Source organism: Vigna unguiculata, chromosome 7 (assembly GCF_004118075.2).
Source record: "Vigna unguiculata cultivar IT97K-499-35 chromosome 7, ASM411807v1, whole genome shotgun sequence".
NCBI lineage: Eukaryota > Viridiplantae > Streptophyta > Magnoliopsida > Fabales > Fabaceae > Vigna > Vigna unguiculata.
The window spans coordinates 25,151,051-25,170,658 of record NC_040285.1 but is presented as its reverse complement, the minus strand read 5'-3'; the positions used below and the strand labels follow the sequence as shown (position 1 = coordinate 25,170,658).

Below are 19,608 nucleotides of genomic sequence, written 5' to 3'. Positions count from 1 at the left end.
AATTTTGAGAGGAATAGTAAATTTTGGTATAAAAGATTCTATAATTCCTTGCTATGTCAATTTGTAATTCTCAATAGTTGAGATTTATAATCAATACAGATTTATGTCTAAGATTTTTTATTTGTAGCTCAGCTGGTCTGGACACCCGTTTAGTAAGCAGAAGTGGTGTCTTGAGTTCAAGACTCAACCAAAGCATTTTGTCCTTTGTATACAATACAACTATGAATTTTGAAATCCAAGTTAACATTTGCACACAATGTCCAGCCATTTCAACCACTATCTCCCTACATCAATCTTGCCCCATTTCCACACTGACATTTTGTTACTAGTGTGAATTTTTCGTTTTCTTAGCCCTTATCATCAAATGTGAGAAATTGAAAGATTTTTTGACAAGGCTGGATAAAGTCAACTTCAGATCAGAGGTCAACATGGGAAGTACCTGGGACAATGTGTTCACATCTACCATGGCTCTGTGGGCTGATCCATCCACTTCAACTCTGTAAAACTCACGAAGGGCAACCAGTGACGCTGAAGAAAGGTTTGTTCCTACACACAAACATATGCAAAGTCAACATCAAGTGTTTTTGTTCTATGATATGACAAAATAGAGAGAATATCATACCAGACTTTATCAGTTCACGTGCCAGAGGAAGAGTGTCCAGAAGCAGCCAATTTCGAGGAATCTCCCTGGAACATCGAATGAACTCGTGGATGAGGAAAGGTGCATCAAAAGTGCGAGCATTATGTGCAACCCATAATACATATCCACCATGTTTCTCACGGTTTCTAATGTACTGCAACAAGATCGGTACCAGCTCTTCCATCCTAAAACAAGTTAAGAGACAATGAGTTTATGGTCTTCTACCTTATATATTGTTCAACTTTCTATTTTTATTCTATGTAAAACTTAAACTCACTTGGATTTTTGACGTCTCTTTACTAAGTTGATGAGTAAAAAAATAGAGAAAATGGTTTTACTTTAAGAAGCAAGCATAAACAAGGAACACAACACATTATGTGAAAAAGCCAATACAGTAGATTTATTACCTTGGCACATCAGTTCGGTTCACCATATGAGTAGCAATTCCATGAATGTGAGAATTAGGAACATGGCATTGTGGATTTACAAGAGTTTGGAAAGTGCTGTGGTGACCACCTTGGAGATCTCGAAGTGCAATCTCAATGATCCGATCATTTACTCTGCTGTACCCAGTGGTCTCAAGATCAAAAACAATAACCGTGAGTATGTCAGATAAGTTTTTATACTGAGCAATTTCTTGCACTTCAGGCCATTGAATTTTCTGCAACCGATCTAGCTCTGTCGTGTTTACATTCACTGTAGCACTTGGTAAAATCTCCTCTCTAAAACTTTCATGCTTAGTACTTCTTGATTTGGTGTTCCAATTTTGTTTACTTCCTTCTGCTCTTGTAGTTACAAGTCTTTTAATCCACTTAGTAGGGAATCCTCTCTCAGGCACATAAATTCTAGAACCAAGTAGTTTGATGCTAGAGTTCTTTCCATAAATCTTGATAAAACCGCATAATGCTTCATCTTGATAAAACCGCATAATGCTGCATCTGGGTGCTTGCAATAGGGAGAAAGTAGAAGACCCTGTCCTCATCTGAATTCAATAAATGCTGAGTTATCAAAGAAATAGAAATAAATTAATGAAAAATGAATAAAGTGTCAAATAAAAAAGAAAAGTGGGGTTGGATAGAAGGATTCATCTGATACACTCACATATCATATCCTGTGTACCAAGAAAAAAAAAAATCATAACTTTTCCTCTAAGCAGAACACAACATTGCCAAAATCCATTGTCTAAGAACTCAGAATGAACTCAATGTTGAATTAAAATCGTGTTAACAACAAAATCTTCTGAGAAATAGAGACAAGTTTTCACTCAGAGTATTCCAACAGAATGGAATTGGATGAGACATCATCCCCTTAGGTTCCATTTCTTGTATCCTATTTAAACAATCTAAAAAATGAAATTTAGCATTATTTTGGTCCATATCATCTCTGCATCAATACAAAATATGAACATGCATGCATAATAGATAATAGGCAAACAACAAGCTATGTGTTACAGTATAACAATAATTCATAGTGCATTGTGTCAAATAAATTGCAGTTTCAAAGAGGTGAAAAAATAAAAAAGGTGAAAACTTTACCATATTACAATACAGTATAAAATGATAGGTCTGTGACATAATGAACAAGAAAATACTAAGGGTCAACTATTTAAGAAGAAAAAAGACCATTTTTTTTTTCAATGTATGAAAAAAATCGCAACTTGAACTTAAAATGAGTTAACAGAAAAAGAAAAAACACAGAGAAAGGTGAGATGATCGACTCGGTGACCATTTTATGGTGTGAAAGTGAAGAAAGAAATGAAGGGTGCAGCATTAGGGTGGCTTAGAAGAATGAAACTTGAAGACTAACCAGTTCAAAAATTCTCTGACAATGCAAGTGCAAGGAAGAGGAGGTTTTGAATGTAGCTAGACACAAAACAAAAAGCATTTGTAAGAACTGCAGAGGCTAACAATGTGAATATCTAGAAACGGAGTAAAGGCGACTCAACAAGGTTCCGTTTTCCTTTTCACATTGATTCACTTGTTGTCTTATTTCTACAACCACAGTATTTCTACATGTTTTTTAAAATTAATTAAGCATCTTTATTTTGTAACTTATTTTTTAAAACTTTATTTTACTTATAAATTAATTACAAGCAGCTTACTTTATAACTCTTCTACTATTTATATTTTTTTTCATTCTGACAGTGCTCACATATGTTCGTACATATGTTGTGTGGGAGGTGGAGTTTAAACTAAATACTTCATTTTTTATAATCATATTTTTGAACTTTTTTTATTGTTTACAGAAATCGTTTTCACAAACTTCTAAAATAAATTCCCCCTGGTGGGCCCTTGATTTTAATAAATCCTCTTTACAAATTTCCACTTTTTTTTTTAAGTTTCTTTTATAGTTATTATACTAACATTGATCAATCTTAAAGATATTAATTAATTTGGTCCAACACATTATATACATATCAACTTCAATTGTTAAAATAATTTTTATTATTTTCGATCTACTTTTTATCTTATCTTATTCTTAATTAACATATTTTTTCTCCATTATATCAAATTACTTTTAAATATACAATCATCATTTAACTTACTTTTAATATTTTTATTTATTATTTATTATAATATAAATATCATTTTGATATTTTTATGTAATTATTGTTATATTTTAATTCATTATTATAATTTTATTATTACAATGATATAAAAATATTTTATTTACTATAATATAATAATCTAATAGTTATTATCATAAATTTAATAAACATTTTAAATATTTTTAAACATAAATATTTATTTTATTTTATAATTTTTTTAAAATTTATTTTATTAATTTGTTCATTTATGTGTGTCCATATAATATTTTATATAATTATTTCATTATAATTATAATTTGTTTTTAAATATTTAATATTAAATAAATAAAAATATGTTTTTTAATATTAAATACTTTATGATTTATAATTATGTTTCTGTTTGTTTATAATATTAAATAAATAAAAATATGTTTTTTATTATTAAATACTTTATAATTTATAATTATGTTTCCGTATATTTATAAGGAAGTAATTAATTGATATAAACATCAAAAACTAATTATGTATGAATCAAAATACACATATACTCTTTATCCGGTAAAATAAAAATTTATATTCATTAGATATATAAATGAGATAAACTTTTATATCAAGATAAGATGGTATAATAAATATCGTACCCAATACCCAACTTGTCCCATTATTACCATCCTTAAAGCCAAGTCCGTTTTAACAAATATGCAAAGTCAACTAAAAGTCAAAAGAATTAAATCAAGTCCATTTGGGTTGATGGACTTAAGTCAATGGGGTTTTTTTCTTGCACCCCCATATTTCTTCTATACCTCCATTTTTTTTTTTAAAATTCAAAATTGCCTTGACCAGTTTGAAATTTTAAATTAATCATTTCTCTCTCTTATTTAATGAAAATTACTCCCTCACTTTCTTTTAATCTAGCAGTTATTCTCACCCCCAAACCCTCCCTTTGCCTCACTCTCCTCACTTTCTAAGTTCACCCCTCAAGTCTTCATTGGTTTTGTTCTTTGGTCTCTCCTTTTCCCCTTTGTAATTCCTCTACATTAACACATATAATGATATCCCTTCGTAGTTTTTCATTTTTTGTGTTGTTGCTGTCATATTTGCCATGCATCTATAAATATAAACATCATTTAGTTTATTAGAGCATAGATTTGTAGGTATCAATGCCTGGAACGTAAACCACAAATCGGAAGTCGCAAGTGATTTAATTTCGAAAGTCAACTTCTGTAAGCCACAAGATGACAGAAGTGGACTTCCATAAACCAAGATAAATTTTGGAAATGAAATTCCATAGACCACTATGAACAACATGAAAATGACACTACGGGAAGTCAACTTCCAATTTAAACTGACTTCCGTAGGTGACTTTCGTAGTTAAAGGTGACTTCTGTAGAATATGAGTGATTTCCGTAAGAAATGGATGACTTCCGTAAAAGAGGGGGGTGACTTTTTTAAATGTTGTGCCCAAAAATGACTTCCGTAGGTGTGTGGAAAATATCACTGGTAAATGGAATTGCGCAACGTTGGCTTAACTCCTCGAATGTTGACTTTCGGAGTTATTCGAAATTGGATGTTGTTGACTTCCGATTGCTTTTCTTTTTTCAATTTAAATTTTTTAACATTTATTATTTTATCATTGTTGTTATGTAATTTTTTAGGTTACCCTATGATTTTTTTGTTTGTACTTAATTTTAATGTAAATAAGTTTTAATATTAATTAATTATAATTTATAATAACTATAATATTAATCATTTATGATTTGAAATAATTTTAATTTTAATTAATTATATTGAGTAAATATAACTTTAATTAATTATAATTTTAAATATTTTTAATTATGAATAAACTTATTTTAAATTAATTTTAATATTAATTAAATTAAATTTTTGTTAATTTTATTTATAATTAATTATAATTTGGAATAATAATAATAATAATAATAATTAATTATAATTTTGAATAATAATAATTATAATTTTGAAAAATTATAATTATAATTATTTATAATTTTAGAAAATTTTAATTAATTATATTGTTTGAATAAGTTTAATTTTAATTAATTATAATTTTAATATGTTTTTAAATTTGTTAATACCACTTTTCCTAAATTAAAAATATAAAAAAATTAAAATATTCCTGTAACAACAAATAAATATAAAACAAAAATAATTTGGTGAATGAGGCATTTATGGAAGTGGAGCATTTTCTGGATGTGGGACAAGTGAAATTGGTAAGTTCCAATTGACTTTCGGTTAAGTGAATGTTTGGAAGTCGATTTTCAGTTTTCTTTTAATACTTTTTCAAATAATCTTTTATATATGTTTTTTTTAGTTTTTATGTTAATTAATTTTAGTATTTTTATGTTTTTATTTCAAATTGTAATTAATTTGAATCTTTTATAATTTTGTTGTAATAATTTGAATTTGTAATTATTTTATTTTGTAATTATTTTAATTCGTACTTATTTCTCTTTCCGAAAGTTCCGTAAGTGGAAACTGTTTCTTTTAGTTTTAGTTTTTTTTTTTTCTATTAATTTTTTCACTTTTTATGTTTGATATTTTTAAAAGTGAGAAGTAGAATAGTTTCCAAAAGTTAAACGTGATAGGACCGAAGATTTAGGAGTGTAGAGTTATAATATAACATTTACTATCATTTAATTCGTTTGTTCAACCAATCATCAACCTTCTCAGAATCTTCATCATTGCTTAACTATTGCTCTTACCTTATTTATTTTTAATTTATTTTTTCAAAAGACATAAATGGAACACACAAATCTTTGAAAGTGTAGAAGAAATATTAGAGGTAGAACAAGAAATTGCCAAAGTCAATTGAGTTAAACCAGTATGGACCGGAGATCCAAACCGAAAGTTTAACCAAATTGGTTAGAACAATGAATTATATATATATATATATATATATATATATATATATAAAACTATTTTATTATACTTTTATTATTCAAATTTAACACAAGTATAAAACAACATATAATTATAATTCAATTATTGCATAAACAATTATCCCTCCTTTAAATATAATGATTACCTCCTGACACTCGAAAAAAAATATACAAAAGAGTGAACTTCGTAGAAATATTTTGAAGAAAATAATGAAATTTCAATTTTTAACTCACTTTTAAAACAAAAGATAAAAGAGTGAACTTCCGATAAATTAAGTTAAATAAGTTAGCATTAACATAATATTATTCTAACCTTTGAATTCCCCTATAAATTATTATTTATCAACTTTCTTAAGTTTTGATGCCTTAAAAAATCACATTTTACCTGTACTCATCTTTTTCATACTATTTGTAACATGAACCATCACATACTACGAAAGTCCATTTAGTTTATCTAAATGAAGTATAAATGAAGCACAATTAGTAAAACAAAGTTAAAAAAAAAATCTTTTCAAAATAATAATACAGCAGATTATTAATATAAACTTAGGTAATATATCCTGTAACATAAATCACAAGTAAAACCTATTCATTTAATGGGAACCTAAAACCTCACTGAAGGTTATTTGCTCACTCTACATATGCATCTAGATTCTTAGCAAAGTAGAAGACGTTTTGACTGTAAAAGACCCTTTTGCTCCAGCTCAACTAACAGTAAAATGTTTCAAGTTCCTTAGCACGACACTGCCTTTCCCACCTCTGAACACGTCGAGGGAGTGCACATAACGAGCCTGGATTAGATGCAATAGACTAATAATAGCCCAGAATATAAATATAAAGTTGGGGTTACACAATAATTGCACCATAATTAACCAGGACCTACATAACGTGATAATAATGGAACTATGGAGGGTAAAATAAAGCTTACAAAGGAAGGGGATAAAAGAAAGAGTCCAACGGTCCTTGTAACTAATGGGTAGTAGCATTTAGCATTTGGCATTTGCCAAAAAACCAATCGTAACTTTAACTGCAATCTATGACATATATAACAAGATAAAAAAAAATCACAAGACTGAGCATTCATTAATTCTATGGAATGATCACTTGGCAGAAAGAAGACTCTACGGTGGCAAAAAAATATAGCCACAAAGCATTTTACACCATGAGATATGAAATACCAGGCACTGCAAAAACCCAAGCCGGTCCAGCAACCATGTATTTACTTGATGGACCTTGTAAGACCCAATGACAATGACAAGACTTTGACTTGTCCCCCAACTGCTGTCCCGTCATAATGGAGGACTTTACACTAATAGACCAACCAAAACTCCTGCAATTGATCAAATTCTGAATAATCATTTAACAATTGAAGAAAGCATAAAACACATGCAAACTGCCAAAAACATAATTGATTAATTTCATTAAATAATATACAGATAAGATAAGCAAGAGTAAAGCCAAATATAAAATGATACCCCAGTAGAGTATGAGCATCTTCTAATTAAAGTTGAATCCACCGGAAGGTACAGCAGGAGCATCATTGTTACCAAAGTTGAACCCTGACTGAGATGCATCCCCAGGAGGCATAGTCTCGTCTTCCTCCTCCAACCAATACGTCTCAAGAATCTTCACTGCCTTTTCATAAATCTCTGTATTATCATGACTCTGGAGGTTCTCAATTTTCTCCAGCCCCTCCGCGTCATCAATCATTTGGGCATATAGATTCACATCACCAGTGTTGCCAATACTTTTATCAGCTTCTCCCACCTTTAAGATGTTTTCAAGGCCTTCCAAGCAAACTGTTACAATCCTAGGGTCGGGACAGATGAGAAGATCACACAGGGGCTTAATACACCCTTGACTTACTAGGAACCTGTAAACCATAGATAAATAATTCATATCTTGCAAGAAATAAAATCATGATATCATATTAACCTCCCAAAGAATATTAAAAATCATTGCTTTTCCATACTTGATTTGTTCATGGGAACCACCAGATGTAGCATTTGAGATGGCCCAAGCAGCCTCTTTCTTGATATCAAACTCGGCATTTTGAAGTAAGTTGACCAGAGGAGTAATTAAATTAGCCTCAATCACAGCCTATTATTATCAGGAACAAACCAACATATTATTGCAACAAGAACTTAAAATGAATAAAAAGTTTTAATTATCATAAAATGAAGAAGTAACTAAACCTGAATCTGCTGTTTATTCCCAGCTGTAATGTTTGATATAGTCCAACAAGCTTCCTTCTTAATGCTTTTTTTATAATTATTGGTCAACAGATTCAGAAGGCAAGGAAGAGCCTGATGATTGATGATAACCTATTGAGAAAAAAAACAATAGGTTAAACAAAACATGAACTAGAAAAAACAAAATCATCAGATAAGAGTTTGATTAGGTGATCTTGGCAGTAACCTATTAAGTTACACCTTAAGAACCAAACTACAGATTGGAATCATCTGAATATGACATTCCAGAGAAAATCCTTATATTTACAGAAAGAATCCAGCCGAGAGAAAGGATTGGCATATGCCTCAAGTAAATAGCATTTCACTTTGATGTATGTTAGTCTAAGGGGGAAAGGAAACCACAAACATGTAGTAACCATAAAAAAAAAAAAAAATTGATGGACAAACTTCCAGATGATAAACACACTAAATGATAAATCAATATATAAAAAGTCATACTATAGGGCACTTCGCATCAATGATAACAACTCCAAACAGTAAAAAAGAAAAAATGAAAATAAGAAAATTCAAAAGGCTAATTGCGAGTAATGCTATCACTGTTTTCCTTATTCTGTAATAGTGTAATGTAAAAAGGTAAAGTCACACTGTACACAACAACTACAAGGGACATTCTTGAACATAATACCTGTGTTTGCATATCATCTCCAGTGACAATATTTCCAACAGTTCGAAGAGCAGGAATTAGTACCGAAGGGGATGGATGCCTGAAGAAGTGTGGGACAGCGTTAAAATGATATATGAGAGTGCATGTCTTAGCATAATCATTTTTGAGAAGGGAGTACTCACATTAGAAGCTCAACAAGTCGGGGACAAACACCAGCTTCAATCACAGCTTGAATTTTATCATTTGTACCATCAGAAAGATATGACAATGCCCAACATGCATCAGTCAAGACTTCTTCATCATTTGAATGGATAAGACGTGCAAGAGCAGGCAGTGCAGGTTTAACCTTAAGGAAAAAAATAGTAAAGTAAAATGTATGATCGGTGAAATAAAAATAGCAGCTAATAATCAATCAGTAAAATCATGACAAGATCAGAAAAACAATTATTCAGTGACATAGCCAATTGGTAACCCTAAAAGTTCTTTTTTTTTGTTATAAGTTCAATATTACCGGTTTGCTTGCACGATTGTAAGGACAACAGTTAACAGCATAATTTGATCACAATGGCCTACTCAAGATGTACGCAAGTGAAAATATATTCAACTGGACAGACTGAAGCATGGCTCCTAACAAGTGAGATATCTCACGAAATATAAAATGATGCCAAATACAAAAATAAAAAAATAAAAAAAATTACGACTGAAATTGAAAAAAAAAAACTAAAGAAAATAAGAAAGAGCACTATAAGATAGTGCACACTACTCCCCGTGTCCAGAGCAACCTTAACTTTCCAAATTCCCCTCTCCCGACCCACCCTCTTATAAACATATACCTTTTCCCTTCCAGGACCCAGGCAATTCACACCCTGCGAGCTATCAATTCTATTACGCTCACGGTTCACACATCAATCTGAGCCCCCCCTCACAGCCCTTCTATTCCTTATTTCTCCTAGCATAGACATTAGTTTCAGAGCCTAAAAGCATATTTGCAACATCATAATAGGAGAGGAAAGATTTTGCTGATATAAAATGAAGAAAAAACTGAAGAATGTTCATCAGATAAAAGAACCAACAACAATAAGGTATCAATAAAATGCATAATCATATAAAACTCTAATCTATAAGGTGGTAGATACTAGACACAGAGACTTGATTAACAAGAACATTCAAAATAATAAATTGAGTTATATATAACTGCTTTCCCTTTAATCATGTGACAGACATGCAAATTTCAAAGTTGATAACTACATAAATAATATTTCACCAACCAAGGGTGAGCATTTCATCATATTGACAGAGAATACAATATCTATACAAAAAGTAAGGGCTAAAAATATGTATTTTTCACCAACACTTAATTATTTATAGAGATTAAGCAATAGATATTTCTATACCTGATCAAAAGGAGGCTGTGGCTTGCCCCTACAGAAGTTGGAAAGTGTCCAAGTAGCATTTCTAAGCATAGAAAGCTTCGCCTGTTCGTTCAATTGAGCTAACAAAGGAATCAATGCCCCATGACCGAGAACAAGGTCACGGCATCTAGGAGAATCCCCAGCAACATTTCCTAATGCCCACACCGCCTATGAATACCCAAACACCAACAGCGAAATTGTTAAGCTACTACAAAATGATAGCATGATACAAGGCATGTATTCAACTACAAGGTATTGTTGTCTTTCTTCTGTTGTTACCTATGTATTAATAGTTGATAAACAAAATACCCAGCACAAGTACAAAGCTGACCGCTCAAACCCCATTCACTTTCTATTGCATGTGCAAGCACGTACATAAGAACACCAAACCCACAAAAATCCAAATCAAAAACAGAAAAGTGCAACCCTTTTAATTTCATTAACACAAAAATTCTGATCTCAAACTCAAATGTTTTTGGATTTCACAGGCAAATGAAGGTATGTTAAGATATGAATAATATATACCTGTTCACGGACATCATCACTGGGGGAAGCAAGTAGCTTCACGAATATTGGTACAGCCCCATGGTCAATCACCACCTTGGTGTTTTCAGACGTTCCAGAAGCTATATTTGTCAAAGCCCAAGCGGCCTCAAACTGCAACACGCAACAGACAAACAACAACATAAGCAATATTCAAATTACTAATTCAAAAACAAATAAAAAAAGCAGACAAGCAAAAACCTGCAACTGCGGATAGTCTTCCCTCATCAGAAATTCTACAAATCGAGAAACTACACCAGTCTGAATAACCTCCTCAATCGGAGGACTTCGTTCTGGTAAAAAGAAAAAAAAAACATATCAACTAAACCTTCATTAAATTCACTAAACAACATTAAACACAGAGACAATCCCAACCAATCGAAAGCAGCTTCCTAAACTGAGTCGTTGCCTCGAGCTGCAGGTTCTTGTCGTCAGACCAAACACCAGCAACCATTGATGGTAGGTGTTCCAACTGCATCAACATACAGCATCCAACCACACAACTTTAATTCAAAAATTAAATAAAGCAAACGCAACTATAACGAATTACGCAAATCAGTTGAACAATCAGAGTGAGACTAATACACCATCAAAAGATAAAAACGAAAGCAATTCGATAATTGACCTTCTTCTCTACCAAAGTGGAGTGAACGGAAGCAGGAATCTGTTGGGGTTGGAGCCCTTCACGCCTCTTCTTCTGCAAACTCTCTTCTCTCCGGTTCTTCCGGATCTCCACCATGGTGTCTTCTCGCCGTCTCCGACCTTCCTCGGCATCCACCGCCACCTTGTACCGGTTCCGGCGGACCTCGGTCCTGGAGTTCCCGCTTGGGCGATACGACATCGTTTCGGAGAGAATCGACAGAAACTGTACGAACTAAGAAGCAGCGCACCGTTCCTTGGGAGTGTTGAATTGGGGAACCTAACGGTAGGGTTTGGGATAACTGGATACGGGAAAGTAAAGAGAGAATTTTGGGTTTTCTATGTGAGTTTGAATAGGGGAAGTGGAAAGTGAAAGGTTTATATACGAGGGTTGAAGTGGAAGCAGAAGTTGTGATGAAAGTGGACCTGGATCTGCTCACATTTTCGAAAATGCCACTGATTTGAATTGGATGAAGATGAGGGAAAAGGTTACTCTGGCGAGGGGTTTCGCTGTTTCATATTCATTATTGTATAGAAAATTCATCTTTGTTTACGTAACTAAATTCGACTGGTATGAAATTTTTGTTTTATTTTCATCTTTATTGAATAATAGGTATAATCTCGTATCTATATTCATATTAATTTTCTTACTACTTCAATATTAATTCTACAAAATAATAAAAAAATATGGTAGAGGAAACATGATATTATCAGATATTCAATATTAGGATGATGGTTGTTTCTTCAATATCAACTACTTTGACATAAATTATAATTGTTTACATTTTAGATTAAAATAACAAATCAAATTTCATGAAAACCAAAATATTTATTAAATTTGCAAACATTAATGACACCTAGTGGATAAAATTTAAAAACATTTTTTAAAAAATATAGAAGGAAAACAAATATTCAAATTAAAATATATTTTAAATGTTTGTTCACTTCAATTTTTTAGATGCTAAGGAATCTCTCTTTTTTATACACTAATAAAAGTTATAAAAGTGATAATACATCACTGATCAAAATGACACAAAAAACAAATAATAAACACAATAATAATAATAAAATTATTTTGACATAAATATTGTATCTTTTCAACTCCAACATATGTTGGATGGTGATAACAAAAATTTTATGGCAATTACATTAAATTTTTATATTGTAGTAAATAAAAGTTATTTGTACAATTATAGTAAAAAAATTACAATATGATTAATGATGAGTTAAAAAGTAAAAAATAATTAGATAACATATATCGAAATAATATCCTACATGATGAAAATATACAACAAATAAAAATATTAAAAAAATTAACAAATATGTCTTAGAAACAATTTGAGAGACTATTGAAAGAAATCGTACGAAGAAAAACAAATGTATAATTAATTATATGATAAGATGAAAAATACCTTAGAGATCTAATCAAACTTTTTAAATATCAACATATATGCTTAATGATCGAGAAATAACGAAAATTGTTTTAGTGAATCAAAATAACTCTTCAAATGAAACAAAAATGAATAATATTAAGTAAATACTTTTTTATATTACCTAGTAAATGAAAGATTAATGCTATTAAACACTTAAATTGAAAGTATTAAACATTCTCATGTAAAAAGAAAAATATATGATAAATAAAAACATTAAAAAATAATAGAAATATTCAAATGTGAGACATAACAAAATTTTAACTGGCATACATCATTTTAACATAATTACATAAAGGTTATGATAAGATGAAAAATATATTAAAGATACGAATAAATTTCATGACAAACCAAATAATTAGAAAAAATAAATAATAGAATATATATATATATATATATAAAATTACTTAATTAAATATAAATATTTTAATGATTTAAATGGGAATGGATTTATTTATCATCTCTAAATATTACTTTCATAGGATTTATGTGTAACAAAACGGACGAATCAGACGATTCAGAAGTCCATTAGTAAAAATATGGGTGGCCTTTAAAACCTGATTTACATAATTTATAACTTGTACGAGTTCAAAACTAGACGTAGTAGGCCAGTATATTGGCCCGTTTTTCACTTAATGGTATATATTTGCTAATGATTAAATGTCACAAAATCCCATTGTTGACGATTAAATATCATTGTGCATGACCCGTTTCAAACCGCGTGGTATATTTCTTTCCAATAACTGTTATTCTTTTACTCTTTCTCTCTTGCCAAATTCATTCCTTTGATTTAGGAGAATTGTCACAAGATCGTTTCACCTCTCATCAATGATAGTTTCTCTGTGGAGAATTATTCTCACCCATTTTTTTTTCTTTTGTATGTATGTGGGTATGCGAAATTTTTTATCTTTGTTTTTAAGGTTTGAACATTTCATATTGGTTTTGCTTTTGGCAGCGCAGCAAGTGCATTTTATGAATTCAATATTGGTATACACTCTTGCTCTTAACTTTTTTTATTATTTTTTAAGAAAGCTCGCTAAGATTCTCTAAAATTAAAGGGGGTAGTGCATGGTATTCATTTACAAGTTATTATTGGGAAATAGGAACACTATGTATGTATATAAATGCTTTGTCCATCATGTTTGTATTGCTTTTAAGATGTGTTGTACAAAAAATTGAGTTATGTAAACATTATGGGAACGATTAAGTATGCGTTTCTGGCTCATGTGATGAAGAACAAAGTAACTTGTCTCTATATATTTGGAAGAATGCTTTCAGGGAAGCCTACGAAAGGATTTGTCTTATTCAAGATGGAAAGCATGAGTGTGGTTATTTGTCTATGCTTTCTAAATTGGTCAATGTGAGTTAATAGTTCCCTAATCTTTGTTTAGAAACAAAACCAAAGTTTCCATCATATTGCTTTTTTGCACTTTGTTTACATCTTTTATGTGGTTTGGTTGGAGTTTGTCAGGTTTTAATATATGAAAGTTGTGATTGTACGACAATTTAAAAACAAGTACAAGATAAACAAAAGCATTGGGAATGACCACACAAAAACACTTTCATTTTCATTTTTCAGATTAGGTGTTTCAAGAGATATTTTTTTATCAGAAATATAAAAAAATTATGAACAAGTATTCCGAAAATTATCTCCAGATTTGAAAATGTCTTCTGAAATGCTTGTTATGCAAATTTGTTTATATTCTTGAATGGTTGTTCCGGAAGGGATTTCCAAATCCAAAAATATAGTTTAAACTTGAAAATATCCTTCAAAGTAAAAATAAAAAGTTTTCGAAACAAATATTTCGAAAGTCATTTATGGATATGGAAATACATTCCATAATACATATTCCATAAATGTTTTTTTGTATTCCGGAATTTCCAAAATATAAAAAAAAAAATCTGAAACAAGTGCTCTGAAAGTAATTTTGGATCCAAAAATATCTTTCGGAACATTAATCCTAAATTTTTTTTTATATATTTTGCATTGCTTATTACGGAAGGCATTTTTGATCTAAAAACACCATCAGAATAGCCAATGTGAAAAATATTAAAAATAAAAATGTGAAGGAATTTTTGTTATATTTTTCAGAGGCATAATTTGAGGAGTACCACTTTTATGGAAATGCGGGAAGAAAAATAGGGAGCTGTAAGAAGAACCACCCGAAATACTATTTGATTATTTATGAGCACAAAAACACACTTGCCCAAACAAATCAAACTCGACTCATTTCATATTTTATTATTGATTGTCTCTTTTTTTTCTTGCAATCCTGTAATTTTTAAGTACTATCCCATAACTTTTAAACTGATATTTTACCTTTTGTATGAAATATATTTTAGAACAATTTTTTTTAAATATACATTATGTTTTATATACCTAATGGTGTTCGAGATGCCTTTCAAATACAAAATATTGACAAATATTTTAGATTCCAATATACATAATATCTTGATACCGTGCTTGACCTATCGTAACTATGTCACTTGATAGATTTGAAATAAAAACATTAATATCGTCTGTGATAACCAAAACTTCTCTAATCCTTAAATGAGGTCACTTAAAAGACTTGGGATCGAAAGAGATGATATCTTTAAACTTCATAATTTTCGCAAATGTTCTAAGGTACATGCTATGAATTTTTTTAAAAAATAAAATATGCGAACGCGTGAAGTTTGTGTGCCACGTATCAGATTTTCAATGATCCCCATCTTTAAATCAGCACCATAGGAAGCACGCAACGAAAATGTACGAGATAAGCAGAGTTGAGGTTATTTATTGTCCATCAATTGTACCGTGCAATACCTATCATATTTACTTTTAAGTAGACCTATTCCTCACAGGACCCTATTTACATTCTTTGTTTTTTAATAAGAAAAAGCAATAGGATAAGTTCTAAGTTGATGATTGGGTAATTGGACCTTTCACCTTCGCGTACGAAATTAATTTTACCACAAATTGTACATGTGACTTGTTATACTGTGGGAGAGCGAGGACCCATCTTGAGAACTTCACTGCACTCGCAATCAAGTCTAGTAACTACCACAAACATAAACATAAATATAGACACATTTTGTGTAAGGAAACCAACCAGAGACTACATAGTATAAGTTTCATAATTCTAAAGCTTCACATTCTTTTTGGTTGCTGCCACCCTTTTGTCTGACATGAGTCACTTGAGTACAATTTGAATCTTGGTTTTCTACTGCTTGACATAATAACACTAGAACTGAAGAAATGACGGTGACAGAATTTGTTCCACCGCAAGGAGCAAAGTTAAAGCCATTTTGTTGCCCCCATGTTTTACAGGGAGGACGACAACAGAGTTTGTGATGTGATCTGTTTGGTTGAATAACCTCCTTGCACAAGTTGCAAATGTTATCCAAAAGAGACCCAACCATCCTCTTCAACACACAATCCAAAGAGAAATTCCTTTGTGTGTGAATTGATGACATAAGGATTGTTGAGTGGCATGTCTGTTATGTCTGGCACTGAATTTGGATCAGAGTACAACATATTGTGATCATGAACGCCTTCATCCCTATATGAAGTTGAGGCATACGGGTAATCATGACCAGCCCATGTTCCTTGATGATCTGCATAAGAAAAGGTTAAAAGCATACTAATAAGACGCCTGAAACAATGTAAGCAGATCAAATACTAACGTAAAATCAAATGGTATACCTTCTTGTTGTGTAGAGATATTTAACCGTTGAAGACCTTGCTCTGTAGCATCAGACTGTCCCATTCCTACACATTCCAATGGTGTCTTGTGAATTGATTTGAGATTATCCATATTTTGGTAAGCGTGGTGCTTCAGTATTTCCACAACACGCTGCCATTGGAAGAAAGGATCCAATCACTTCTAACCCACAGGTATAAATACAACAAAAATCCTGAAATTTGTGCAGAAGTGTTTACCTTCTCATCGGAGGTAAGAGTATCAGGGGATACATAATTTTTCCCATCAAAACTCACACCCACAAGGACATAGATGGAATTGAAAATCAAGCTAGTCGATTGTTCTGCTGTGTGGTATACGAAAGTCTCGTCGTCATCTATCACACAAGTCTTGACATGTTCAATAATTGACATCCATGATCTCTTTGGAATGTTGCCAACCTTCTACATATCCAGACCAATAAATCAGCATGAATATGCGTATTCTATGTATGAATCTCAATAATTATTTACATGGAGGGTTAAAAGAAAAGGAAAACGGAATTTCACCTCAAGTAATGAAGATGGATTTGTTGTGTATAACCGCAAGAGGTCCTTCACTGTGTGAATTCCATGGAGGGACAACCTCTCGTGAATTTTCCCATCTTTGGCAATTTGCTCTAATCGCCAAACATCATCATTCAGGGAAGGAGGGTGGTGTTTCTTGTACGCTGAAACGACAAAATTTCAGTTCATTGCAATAGTTTCCCTAATAGACAAAGACAAAAACAATAGACACGACGTGAAAAGAATACTTACATTCTCCTCTGTAATCTTTGACCACAAAAGGTTCGCTTCTACCTTCCCTAACGTTAGCTTCAATAGAAGCTGTTTGGATAACTTTGGCTCCCAACCTAAACTTTCTGCTCCGTATCCACCTCGAGTTATCCGTGAACATAACCTTATTAATACAACCTACGCCGTTTTTCAATGTTATAACTCTATCTCCATTCAACAACGGTCTTCGGCCATCTCTCTCACGCAAGATATTGACATTGAATTCACCTTCAGTCCAATCCTCACTTCCGTTGAAACCGAACTCGCCATTGAGAGCACAGATTTCTACCTTTAAAGAGGAAAGGGGACCAACATTAACCACTGACTGGTCTCTGATATCAAAGAGAGCAATTTGAATGGGTGTTTTATCCTCCGATATCACGTTAGAGTGGGTAAAAATTATATCAGACAATTTATTAGTGAAACGCAACTCAAAGGGCGATGCTCTGGACCTATCACCGCCAATCTCATCAAACCATGCCCTGTAACAAATTTGAAAAGAATATCACATACGAAACATTGAACAGGTAAGGAATATATGAACACAATTGAGCTAGAGAAACGAACCTTGCAGGTAAGTAATCTTGGATTCTACGTTCCACCTCCTCGCGTACCTACCTCGTACATTTAAAATACACATCAGTGAAAGGTTAAAAAAAAACGTGCATATTCAAATACTTGGTACTGAACCAAGACGAGAAGAAGGAGATGCAATTTAGCAACCGGAAATAGTTAGAAACAGTACACATTTACATCACAGTATAAGAGACTCGTTAATTTCTTACCACTTTGCGAAAAAAATGTTCAAAGTACAACTCGTAGTCCTTGGTCCACACCCCTTTTGTCACATTTCTAAGGCCACAACACAACAGAAAAAATTAGAGTTTGCATCAAGTGGCACCATAACAAGTGTTAGAACAAATAGCAAGTACCTAAGAGGTGTTTGTTTTGGATCATTATGTCTCTGTGTAGATTGCATAACTGGAATTCTATTACCTCTGCGCTCACCACTTTCATTCCCCTCGAAAGTTTGCTTATTATTTGATACCATCCAAGGATTTGAAATGATATATAACGCAAAGTAAGTGGTAAGAGGTAAGAGGAGAAAATATAAAGCCTTAATGGCATATATATAAATGTGAGGAAGATGTAAGGAAGGCTCGTTAAGCAGTGCGCAAACTAGACATGCGTAAAGAGACATTTAAGAAGCATTTAGTATAAACTATTTTTGTCTTTTATCAACCAAAAGAACAAACATTTTTGGACACTTATGAAACATTGAAAACATAAAAGCGACTATATATCAGTTTATTTTAACAATAGAAAGGAACCATTATAACCATTCTTTGTTGTTGAAATCAAAATAAATACTAACTATCCGCGTCGTTTTAGAAGACCTAGACCTTCCAAAAACCATTGTGTGGCTAACTTACGCCTTGGGAACTAGAAAGTGATGGATATAGACAATGATTACTGTGAAATCGTAATTTGTGTACGATCATACGACAGGACCAAAGAACATGCAAACGCGCTTTTAAGTTGGTGAAACCCGTTACTAAGGAGACTAATAGTGACAATGTTTTTCTCCAACTACGCGCTAACAAAGGAAACACTGAACAACGCGGAATAAAACACACGCAGCCGCACTTGTACTGAGAACTATGAAGCCGATGCATAAATCTCTACCTATGGAATGGAGTATGTATAATTCTGAAAACTCTCCATTTTTTTTAATGGGTTGGAAAAAAAGGAGTCAAAGAAATAGCTTGAGAGATGAATGAAGTTATTTTATATTAGAAAAGAAAAACGCTTGCGCTGGGCGGTGGTTGGTTGATATAGTCAATTTCAACGAGTCTAGAACTGGATGTTATAAGTCAAGAGGCAACGTGGAAGGAAAATACGGTTGAAGGTGTTGGAAGCAGGTAACTAGTGACCATAATTACCTGAACTATTTCACAGAAAGTTCCTGTCTGAGATGAGAAATTTGTATGAACTTCCATGTTCAAAAACCCTAACCCTGTATTTCAATAATTTAAAAAAAAATGATATTTAAATTATTTATAACTAAAAAATTAACACATATAATTGAATTTTTCTTTTAATATAAAGCTTTATTTTAAAATTCAAACTTATAAAATAATATTAATCAAATTTAAATATTCAAAT

At 31.7% G+C, this 19,608-nt stretch overlaps 3 protein-coding genes across 4 annotated transcripts; all 3 read right to left on the bottom strand.

Moving 5' to 3' along the window:
* Positions 1 to 175: 175 nt before the first annotated feature.
* On the bottom strand, positions 176 to 1,622 carry LOC114191333 (exonuclease DPD1, chloroplastic/mitochondrial-like). Its single transcript, XM_028080502.1, has 3 exons — positions 1,048 to 1,622; positions 623 to 825; positions 176 to 546 (listed from the first exon to the last, which is right to left on the bottom strand). The coding sequence occupies exons 1-3, from the start codon at positions 1,620 to 1,622 to the stop codon at positions 326 to 328; spliced, it is 999 nt and encodes a 332-aa protein (XP_027936303.1). The 3' UTR covers positions 176 to 325.
* A 5,251-nt stretch (positions 1,623 to 6,873) lies between these two features.
* On the bottom strand, positions 6,874 to 11,890 carry LOC114191614 (importin subunit alpha-2-like). Of its 2 annotated transcripts, none has more exons than XM_028080903.1 (11): positions 11,501 to 11,890; positions 11,251 to 11,347; positions 11,077 to 11,168; positions 10,858 to 10,989; positions 10,315 to 10,500; positions 9,103 to 9,266; positions 8,942 to 9,020; positions 8,260 to 8,388; positions 8,037 to 8,164; positions 7,540 to 7,937; positions 6,874 to 7,411 (listed from the first exon to the last, which is right to left on the bottom strand). In XM_028080903.1, exons 1-10 carry the CDS (start codon positions 11,714 to 11,716, stop codon positions 7,562 to 7,564), a joined length of 1,599 nt encoding a protein of 532 aa, XP_027936704.1. In that variant the 5' UTR covers positions 11,717 to 11,890; the 3' UTR covers positions 6,874 to 7,411; positions 7,540 to 7,561. The 2 variants fall into 2 exon arrangements, with proteins under 2 accessions (XP_027936704.1, XP_027936703.1); XM_028080902.1 differs by having other exon boundaries at positions 6,894 to 7,394.
* Positions 11,891 to 16,021: 4,131 nt separating this feature from the next.
* LOC114190643 (calmodulin-binding protein 60 G-like) lies at positions 16,022 to 18,691 on the bottom strand. Its single transcript, XM_028079603.1, has 8 exons — positions 18,375 to 18,691; positions 18,228 to 18,294; positions 18,010 to 18,056; positions 17,425 to 17,924; positions 17,176 to 17,336; positions 16,867 to 17,070; positions 16,630 to 16,780; positions 16,022 to 16,541 (listed from the first exon to the last, which is right to left on the bottom strand). The coding sequence occupies exons 1-8, from the start codon at positions 18,641 to 18,643 to the stop codon at positions 16,324 to 16,326; spliced, it is 1,617 nt and encodes a 538-aa protein (XP_027935404.1). The 5' UTR covers positions 18,644 to 18,691; the 3' UTR covers positions 16,022 to 16,323.
* Positions 18,692 to 19,608: the final 917 nt, after the last annotated feature.